The sequence below is a fragment of the Dendrobates tinctorius genome, unplaced genomic scaffold (genome assembly GCF_039654945.1).
Source record: "Dendrobates tinctorius isolate UK_male_01 unplaced genomic scaffold, ASM3965494v1 ptg000455l, whole genome shotgun sequence".
NCBI lineage: Eukaryota > Metazoa > Chordata > Amphibia > Anura > Dendrobatidae > Dendrobates > Dendrobates tinctorius.
In genome coordinates, this window is record NW_027362117.1 from 4,232,033 (window position 1) to 4,241,939 (window position 9,907).

Sequence of the window (9,907 nt, forward strand, 5' to 3'; positions counted from 1 at the left end):
GGCAGGCAAATTAATTAAAAAGCCGATTCTTTATGGTCTAAACAATACGCACCTGTTTCTATCCCTTTTCCAAAGCGTCCAGCGCTTCCTACCGCCGCCTCGCCATGTCACTCAGCGCCATTTCCATGGGCTCCATTGTGCATCCCCCCCCCTGCGCCTGACACCCTTTCAAATGATGGCACGGACAGACTGAAGGGTCTCCAGGTCCATCCGGTGCACGTAAAACTTCTTTATCGGAAGTATTTCATTCCTGGCAGAAGGTTGGAGCTGGGCGCCAATTATATCCCTGACAACACGGATTTTTGTACGACGCTTCCGAGTGCGAATCCGTCTCCTAATCTCTTCTTTCCACGCGGCTTATCGGGCGGCTTGCATTTCATTAGCTATTTTGCCGCCAGAGGTGAAAGAAGAGTTGCAAATCTTTGTGCTGCCGGAATAAAGCTATCTGGGTATATTGTAACGAGGCGACTGAAAGAAGTCTCTATAATTACAGCCCTGTGTAGCCGCTATCTGCGGACGCAGAATGTTCGGGTAAATGAGTTATCGCGCGGCTGTCACTTCGCTTGAAGTTCACACGACTAGTCAAGCTCTGAAATCCAATGATGCAGATGGGCTAAGCCCCACCGCGTGGTGGAGGAGACGGGCAGGATGGCGGCAGGGGGCGCAGATAGGAGCAACGGCGTAGAAAGTGAGAGCGCAAAGCTGAGAACGCGGAGTGCAGCTCACCTGCGCTGCCTCAGGGGTGCGCACCAGAGAGTAGGTCCTGGGGGGGGGGGGGGGGCGAAAAAAAGTTTGGGGCAAGTTTTAAAAAGTTGTAAAAGAAAGCAATCAGTGGAGTAATGAAAGATACTTGTTACTCTAATTCCTTATTCTTCAGACCTCTTCTCGCTGTCAATAAAAGGGATCATTCTGAGTTATAATAGAAAACAGAGCGTCCGTCCTCCCAAACTGAACGTATAAAAACCGCACCATTCGTGCTCTAATCCACTGCCTATACTCCTGCAGAAACGGATGTTTAATCAAACATGCTAATTAGGCGCTTGGTGCAACCTGGGTGTGGCCAAGAGGCTCGGTGCACCGTTCCACCTTCCTCACTGGTGATTGGCAGCGCTGGCTTCTCTGCAGACAGTGTTCACTGCGGGCAAGTCCGTGCTGTCACTTACCAGTCAAGGAAAACCAGTGGGCACAACAGTGCACCGAGCCTCTTGACCATGCCCAGGATGCACACTACACCCTAATTAGCATATTAAACTTTGGAAAATGTGCAAATTCTGGTTCCTTCTATATTTGCACCATATTTTCCATCATTTCTCCATGTTCGGCCACTCTAGAGCTTTAAAAAAAAAAAAAAAAAAAAAGTGGGTGGAGCTTTTTGAAAGGGGCAGGGCCTTTAACTTGGCAACAATTATACCATAATTTACACCAGAAATAAAAAATATTCTTCAAATATTCAGGATTTATTATAGGTGTCCAGATAAAATGCCAAAGAAAGCAAACCGTGAGAGAGGACCGTGACACCCAGAGATCAGCCAGCTAAATGCGGCCGATATGGGTGTCAGCCACCATTTCTCGACCTGTTGCTTTTAGAGACCAATCAAATTCCACATTGTATGTTTTCCCAATCCTGATTGGTTCCAGAGTTAATACATGAGATCAAAGCCCCGCCCATTGGGAGCAGTAAGAATTTGGCACCATGAAAATGTCACTAAATTCCCATTTCTGTGCTTATAAATGGAGGCTGATTATCCCCGGGGGGTCAGTATTATGTACATGGAGCTGCCCTTTAACTGAATGATTTGCTGCTTCGTCTTAATTCTTTCTCCCCCTTTCTTGCAGATCGAGGACATGCAATGGCCCAAAGCAACGCTCGAAATCCCACCTTCTGTCTGCAGCCTGCCGTGCAAAATGGGGGAGAGGAAGAAGACGGCCAAAGGCCTGCCGTGCTGCTGGCAATGCGACCTGTGTGACGGCTACAAATACCTGCTGGACGAGAACACCTGCTACCGCTGCGACTTCAACATGCGCCCCAACCGTAACCGCACCGGCTGCGACCCCATCCCCATCATAAAGCTGGAGTGGCATTCGCCTTGGGCCGTGATCCCCGTCTTCCTGGCAATGCTTGGCATCATCGCCACCATCTTTGTCATGGCGACCTTCATACGCTATAATGACACCCCCATCGTCCGAGCCTCCGGGAGGGAGCTCAGCTACGTCCTCCTGACCGGGATCTTCCTCTGTTACATCATCACCTTTCTTATGATCGCCAAACCCGACCTGGCCGTCTGCTCCTTCCGCCGCATTTTCTTAGGATTGGGCATGTGCATCAGCTACGCCGCTCTGCTAACCAAAACCAACCGGATTTACCGCATCTTCGAGCAAGGTAAGAAGTCGGTGACGGCTCCTCGGCTGATCAGCCCCACCTCGCAGTTGGCGATCACCTCCAGTTTGATATCCGTCCAACTTCTGGGAGTTTTTATCTGGTTTGGCGTCAACCCGCCGAACATTATCATTGACTACGGTCCGGAGACGGTAGATCCGGGGCAGAGACGCGGCGTCCTCAAATGTGACATTACGGATCTACAAATCATTTGTTCCCTGGGATACAGCATCCTTCTCATGGTGACTTGTACCGTCTACGCCATCAAGACCAGGGGCGTACCGGAGAATTTCAACGAGGCGAAGCCCATAGGTTTTACAATGTACACAACCTGCATAGTATGGTTGGCTTTCATTCCAATATTTTTTGGAACGTCGCAGTCGGCAGAAAAAGTAAGTGCGCTTCCTCCTATCTCTGTTACATTTTTACTATTTGCAACCTTTTTTGCTTCAAGGTCCAGTGCATCCTGAAAATCCACTTTAAAAAAAAAAAAAAAAATACAAGAGGAGATTTTTACTTAAAACTATTTTGAAAAATTTGTGTTGCCCTGTATTTGTGTGTAAATGTGAGAGACACAAGTGGAAAAAGCCGCGCGATGATCGGTCACTGACGCGGGGATCAAGATTTCATGTAAGATTCAGGAGTTTCCCTTTAATTGGCCCAAAATAAAGGGATCACAACGCTCTTGGGAACAAATCAGAAACTTTCATCACTAAGAGTCTCCATTGTAGCATTTAAAGGTGAAATCAATGGCACTCTATCCTGGCACTCTACTATGTCAGTCTATCATGTAACTCTTTCTTAGCACTCTACTATGGCACTCTGTCCTGCCAGTGTATTCTCTGTCCTGGCACTCTGTCCTGACCATCTATACACTGTCCTGACACTCTAACATGGCACTCTATTTTTGTACTGTATCCTGGCACTCTCTTCTGACACGATATCCTAATCCTCTGCCCTGGCACTCTATCATGTCAGTCTATCATGTAACTCATTCCTAGCACTCTACCATGGCACTCTGTCTTGCCAGTCTATACTCTGTCCTAGCACTCTACTATGGCACTCTGTCCTGATGGTCTATACTCTGTCCTAGCACTCTACTATGGCACTCTGTCCTGATGGTCTATACTCTGTCCTGGCACTCTGCCATGTCACTCTGTCATGTCACTCTGTCCTGCCAGTCTATACTCTGTCCTGATGGTCTATACGCTGTCCTGGCACTCTAACATGGCACTCTTATTTTTGTACTGTATCCTGGCACTCGCTTCTGACACTATATCCTAATACTCTGCCCTCTCTGCCCTGGCACTCTAGCCTTATTAAACACACAATAACCCCAAAAGAAATATAAATGGGTATTAACTCAAAAGAACTTGGAGAGCAACGATTGGTTATAAAAACAATAACCACTAAAAAGTATAACCCATAAAAATATTTTATCATCATGTTAAATACTTAAAAATATTTTACAGTGCATCAATAGTACTGGGTATTATACAAAGTGAGGGGACTAACATCGTACATAGTATTCCGTAGTGTTTTTAAGACTAATCTAGCAAGTTGTAACCAACAACTACATATCATAAAAATCTAAATATCACGCCTCCTGATGAAGTTTTGATACGAAACGTGCGTTGGGGCGGTGGGGACCTGTCTCATCATTTTTATATATGTAAGTGTTGCCATCCTGCTTGTTTTTACTATTTATGCCCATTATATGTGGAAAAGTGATATTTAGATTTTGTTATACTTTTTATTATTTATTGTTTTTACAACCAGTTGTTGAACTCTAGCCTAATGGTCTAACATGGCACTCTATCCTAACACTCTAATATGGCACTACTATTTTTGCACCCTGTCTTGACACTGTATCATGGCGCTCTATCCTGGCAGTGTATTGTATGCTCTGTTTCAAGTGTTCATCTACTTTTAAGTCAGTTGCACTCATTTCTGGCACATTGTCCCGGCACTCTGTGGTGGCACTCTAGCGAGTGTCCTTGCACTCTAACCTGTCACTCTGTCGCATGCTTTATTTTGAGCTTTTTAGTCTAGAGGAGTCTCTTCTAACATCCTATCCCGGCGCTCCAATTGCCCTTTATTGTTGCACTGTATGTTGGCACTCTACGCTGACACTCTACCAGGGGCAACGTGTGACAATCTGCCCCGGCACTTTGTGGCGTTCTGTATTTTGAGGGTTCAGCTACTTTTTAGCTAAAAGGAAGTTTTCATCAGAAAATATGTAAATCCGGCTTTTGTATTAAATAAACATATTATATAGGATTCATATTTTTTTGATTTTGAATACAGGTTTTTAAATTGGGGGGGAAAAAAAAAAACTTTCCAAAAAATGTATTTGTATTTTTATATTTTTTTTAAATGTTTTTTTCCAATTAAACAACCTGTAATTCTGCAATTCTCACATCGACCACTGGGGATTTTTTTTACACTCAAACTTCCTGTTAGCTGAAATAGACTCCGCCCCGATCGGTTGTGTTGAAGCATCTAATGAGCATGTGCAGAAATCATAGTGAAGGGAGGAGGAGGAGGTGAGCTGTGATATCACTGTGTTATCCGCTGTGATCAGTTTGTATCCTGCCTGTGATAAGTAAACTTCTGAAAACTCTTCCTGAAATGATAGCAAGTATGAGTCTTAAAAAAGCCTCAGTAACTAGTGAAAATGTTAAGATTTCTAATTTTTTATATATATAAAGATTGTGATGTGGATGAATATTTCCGGCATTTTTCTAAGAATACTTGTAAGGCAAAGGCCTGATCTGAAGAGCCGGCCATGTAGTGCTGATGGCTCCTCCTAGAGCACTCTGTCCGGCACTCTACCATCTCCTGGAGGTTTCGTGGCCCCTCATATTGGTACCAAACATTGGGGTTCATGCACCCCGTGAACGAAACGCTGCAGACGATAAATTAAGTCTCTGACTCCTTTAAGGCTGATGGCGTTTTTACTTTTCGCAATATTTTTTTTTTTTTTTTTTCTTTCTAAATGTTTTGGATATATTTTCTCGGATTTGCCTCAGCAGCTTTCATCGCCGTTGCCGTGAAATGATGGGAGCAAATCTGCCTTTTTGCCTTGTAATAAATTATTATGTAATGATTTTTTCTAGTGAAATAGCCGAAGCGGCGTGAAGCGAGCGCGCGTCGGGGTGTCATTTACTAAAACGCTGGGAGAACCCTCTTATTAAGTGATAAAAGGATCTCCGCAGCAAACGGCAAAGCGTTCACCGATGGGACTTATATTACGGCCTCGCTAAACAAGGGCCTTAAGTGTCCGTCCATTAGCACCTTCCATGCAGCACGAGAAGTGTCGTCTTCTGCCTTGTTACACACTGGGGAGACATATTGGCAGCAGGGAAGGAGTCACCATCAATGTCAGCGATCAGGAACCGGAGGATTAGTCTCCCAGGTCCTTCCACAATGCTAAGTATACCTGTCTGCAAAAGATGGCGAGCGGCTTGCACCGAGCGTGGGGGCGTCTAGGACTGAGCCCCAATCCTCCCCCATCAGCTGGTGCAACACAGTGATGTAAAAGTGTCATAACACGGGGCTGTATGAGCTATGCAATCACGTCACACATGTGCACTGCTGCCTCTGATCACATCATACATGTACGCTGCTGCCTCTGATGATATCACACATGTCCATTGCTGCTGCTTATGACGTCATACATGTGCACTGCTGCTGCTTATGACATCATACATGTGCACTGCTGCCTCTGATGACATCACACATGTCCATTGCTGCCTCTGATGATGTCATACATGTCCATTGCTACCTCTGATGACGTCACACATGTCCATTGCTGCCTCTGATGACGTCACACATGTCCATTGCTGCCGCTTATGACGTCACACATGTCCGTTGCTGCCGCTTATGACATCACACATGTCCATTGCTGCCGCTTATGACGTCATACATGTACACTGCTGCCTCTGGTCACATCACACATGTCCATTGCTGCCTCTGATGACATCACACATGTGCACTGCTGCCTCTGATGACATCATACATGTGCCGTGGGTTGTCACGCAGGTCTCCTTGGCGCGACGTCTCTCCCTATCACCCACTTACTCCTACATTAATTAATCAGGCTCCTTTGTAGCTATAAATTATGCACCACCGCTGTCTTATGAACACGCCACCGAAGCTTTGATAAAGGAAACAGCTCGCTGCGTGTATCCGCCATAGTGGCGTCCCGCACCCACCGTACGCAGACTGCTAATTAGCCATAGTGGCACCGGATCAATAACAATCCGTTCAGCCGTCAGACCCATTGTTGCATCTGTTTCAATTCTACCTTGTTAGCGTGATAAATGCGGCCACGCCGTCAGTGTACGGGATTCAGGTACGGAGGGTTGTGTTTTGTTTTTTTTTTTTTCTTTCTTTTAGCTGCAAAATAATTTTCATTAGGAGAAAGCAGCGTGCCGGGGATCATCAGAAGAAGGGGAGCAGCGCCGGGGTGGGGAGCTGGGCACAGAGTGACGCAGGACATGGAGGTGGCACAGCACCATGGTGCAGGGCATGAAGAGGGCACCGGACACGGAGGGGCGTCGGGCACAAAGGGGTGCAGCGCTGGGTTACTGGGCACAGAGGGGGCGCTAGGTACGGAGGGGCGTCGGGCACAAAGGGATGCAGCGCTGGGTTACTGGGCACGGAGGGGTGCAGGGCACGGAGGGGTGCCAGGTGCAAAGGGATGCAGCGCTGGGTTACTGGGCACGGAGGGGTGCAGGGCACGGAGGGGTGCCAGGTGCAAAGGGATGCAGCGCTGGGTTACTGGGCACGGAGGGGTGCAGGGCACGGAGGGGTGCCAGGTGCAAAGGGATGCAGCGCTGGGTTACTGGGCACGGAGGGGCCCTGGGCACAAAGAGGTGCAGCACTGAACATGGAGGGGGTGCAGGGCACAGAGGGGATGCAGACGGGCTGGTAAATCGATCTGCGCCATGTGGTGGTGAGGAGTCGGATGTTGCCATCTAAGCTCTGCAGGTAGAAACTGAACAATCTTTCTTATATTACGGATATTGATTTTTTTTCTTCTCTCGACTCTACAAACACAAGCACAACTTCACGGTTAGTTATTTAGTGCAGCACTCGGGTCCTGAATGATTTGTACCTGCTAAATGGGATACAAACCTCCGGACTGTGGCTGCTTGTTTGCAGACGGCCAAAGGGGAAAGCGACTAATCTGCAGGGGTACAGCTCTGGCAAAAATTAAGAGATCACTGCAGAATGTTCAGTTTCTCTGATTTTTCTCTTTATATTTTTGAGTAAAATGTAAATTGCTCTTTTATTCTATAAACTTCTGACAACATGTCTCCTAATTTCCAAGCTCTAAATTTTGTATTTATTTTCAGAAAATAAGAAATGGTCAAAAGAACAAAAAATGCAGAGCTCAAATAATGCTGAGAAAACAAGGTCATAATCATGTAGAAACAACAATACTAATGTTTTACCTCAGGAAGAGTTCAGAGATCAATATTCTGTGGGATCCCCATGATTGTTAATCCCGGCCTTCCTGCGTCTCGGCTGCTTTCCTCCAGTCTCTCACGCTGCTTCTGGGTGACCTTATGCCGCTCCTGGTACACACATGTCAGCAGTTCTTCTTTGTCTGATGGCTTGTGACCATCCATCTTCCTCCTGATTACATTCCAGAGGTTTTCAATGAGGTTCAGGTCTGGAGATTGGGCTGCAAATGACAGGGATTGGATGTGGTGGTCCTTCATCCACACATTGATGACCTAGCTGTGTGGCATGGCGCATTGTCCTCAGAGTTGGGGAACATTGCCTGAGCAGAAGGAATCAGCTGTTTTTCCAGGATAACCTTGTATGCGGGTGATTCATACGTCCTTCACGAAGATTAACCTGCCCAATTCCAGCCTTGCTGAAGCCTCCCCAGATCATCACTGATCCTCCACCAAATTTCACAGTGGGTCCAGGACACTGTGGCTTGTACGCCTCTCCAGGTCTAACCATTAGATGACCAGGTGTTGGGCGAAGCTGAAAATTAGACTCATCAGAGAAGATTACCTTACTCCAGTCCTCTATGGTCCAATCCTTAGGGCCTTTGGCAAACTTCAGCCTGGCTCTCCTTTACTTCTCATTGATGAAAGGCTTTTTTCTAGCTTTACATGACTTGAGCCCTGCCTCTAGGAGCCTGATACGAACTGTTCTTGCCGTGCACTTCACACCAGCTGTCATTTGCCATTCCTTTGGTAGGTCACTTGATGTCATCCTGCAGTTGCTGAGTGACATTCGAATAAGATGATGGTCATCCCAGTCAGTGGAGAGTCGTTTTCACTCTCTGCCGGTCTGTAGCTTTGTTGTCCCCAATGTCTGCTGCTTGACCTTGTTGTAATGGACTGCCATCTAAGAAACTTTAAGGATAGAGGCAACATGACGCTCACTGTATCCCTCTGCTAGTAAAGCCAGAATTCAGCCCTTCTTTTCCTCACTCAAGACTTTTCTTTTCATCTCTTTTGGCATGGTTAAAAGTTATTTTTTCATTCCTATTACTTTTGGGACATTACTAGCACTTGTTTTGTCATCCAACTTGTCCTATTGCAGGAGGATTGTGAACACCACAGCAGGGTTTTTATACTTTCCTTCGTTAATTAAGATTTGGTTCAGGCGATCACCTAATCAGAAGCACGTTAATTAGAATGAGGTGGGCTATGGTAAGAATTCAGCTGACGCTGGAATGGAGGAATGGCTGTCAGACATGGAGAGAAGCGGATTTTTATAAAACTATGCAGTGGTCTCTTAATTTTTGCCAGAGGTGTATATAGTACAGGTGAACAGTGGCTCCCCCCAGAGGCTGGCTCATGTCATTACAATGTAACCTGTCCCAGAAATAAAGGGGTTCAGGGTTAGTGTTCACCCTCTTATCTGATCCATCAGACAGTGGGGTGCGGCCTGATTGGTCCCCACTTCTACACACCTGCTGTGGGGAAGGAAGGCCAAGAGCTGACGCCTCACCACCTTCACAGGTCTATTAGCAGCTGCACATTTTGCCTCTATAGTGCCTTTAGAAAGGAGGAGGAGTAGGTGAGCTGTGACATCCTCTGTTTTTAATGGTGGATCCTGTGTTATCTACTGTATATAGAGGTGATATCAGTCATTGTACAGGAGGAGGAGGTGAGCTGTGACATCACCTATGGTGAATGGTGAATCCTGTGTTATCTACTGTATATAGAGATGTTATCAATCATTGTGGAGGAGGAGGTGAGCCGGCACAAGAGGTCGGATACAAGACCGCCGCGCCATACATCTCTATGGGGGAAGCTACACCAGAGGGAATGAATGGAGCGGAGGTTGGGCATGCAGCCCTGGTATGACGTTTGGTGCAGATCTCAATGGTCAGACCCCCCCACGATCAACAAGTTATATACTCTTCACATTTTTTACTTTCTATTACTTTTTTTGTGCCCCCATCGCATCTATTGCCAGGGAGGACCCCCTCTGTGGCGCCTAACGCTATGACACTGGTAATATCCACATCCCAGCAAAAATAGAACAGTAATG

General features: G+C 46.5%; 1 protein-coding gene across 2 annotated transcripts in view; it reads left to right on the plus strand.

The window, feature by feature from the left end:
• GRM7 (glutamate metabotropic receptor 7) overlaps positions 1-5,105 on the plus strand; it is a 361,134-nt gene extending 356,029 nt beyond the window's left edge. For both annotated transcript variants that reach the window (XM_073564465.1, XM_073564466.1), the window contains exon 8: positions 1,837-5,105. In XM_073564465.1, coding sequence (XP_073420566.1) covers positions 1,837-2,847 — 1,011 coding nt within the window. In that variant the 3' untranslated portion in view covers positions 2,848-5,105. The remainder of the gene's footprint in view (positions 1-1,836) is intronic.
• Positions 5,106-9,907: the final 4,802 nt, after the last annotated feature.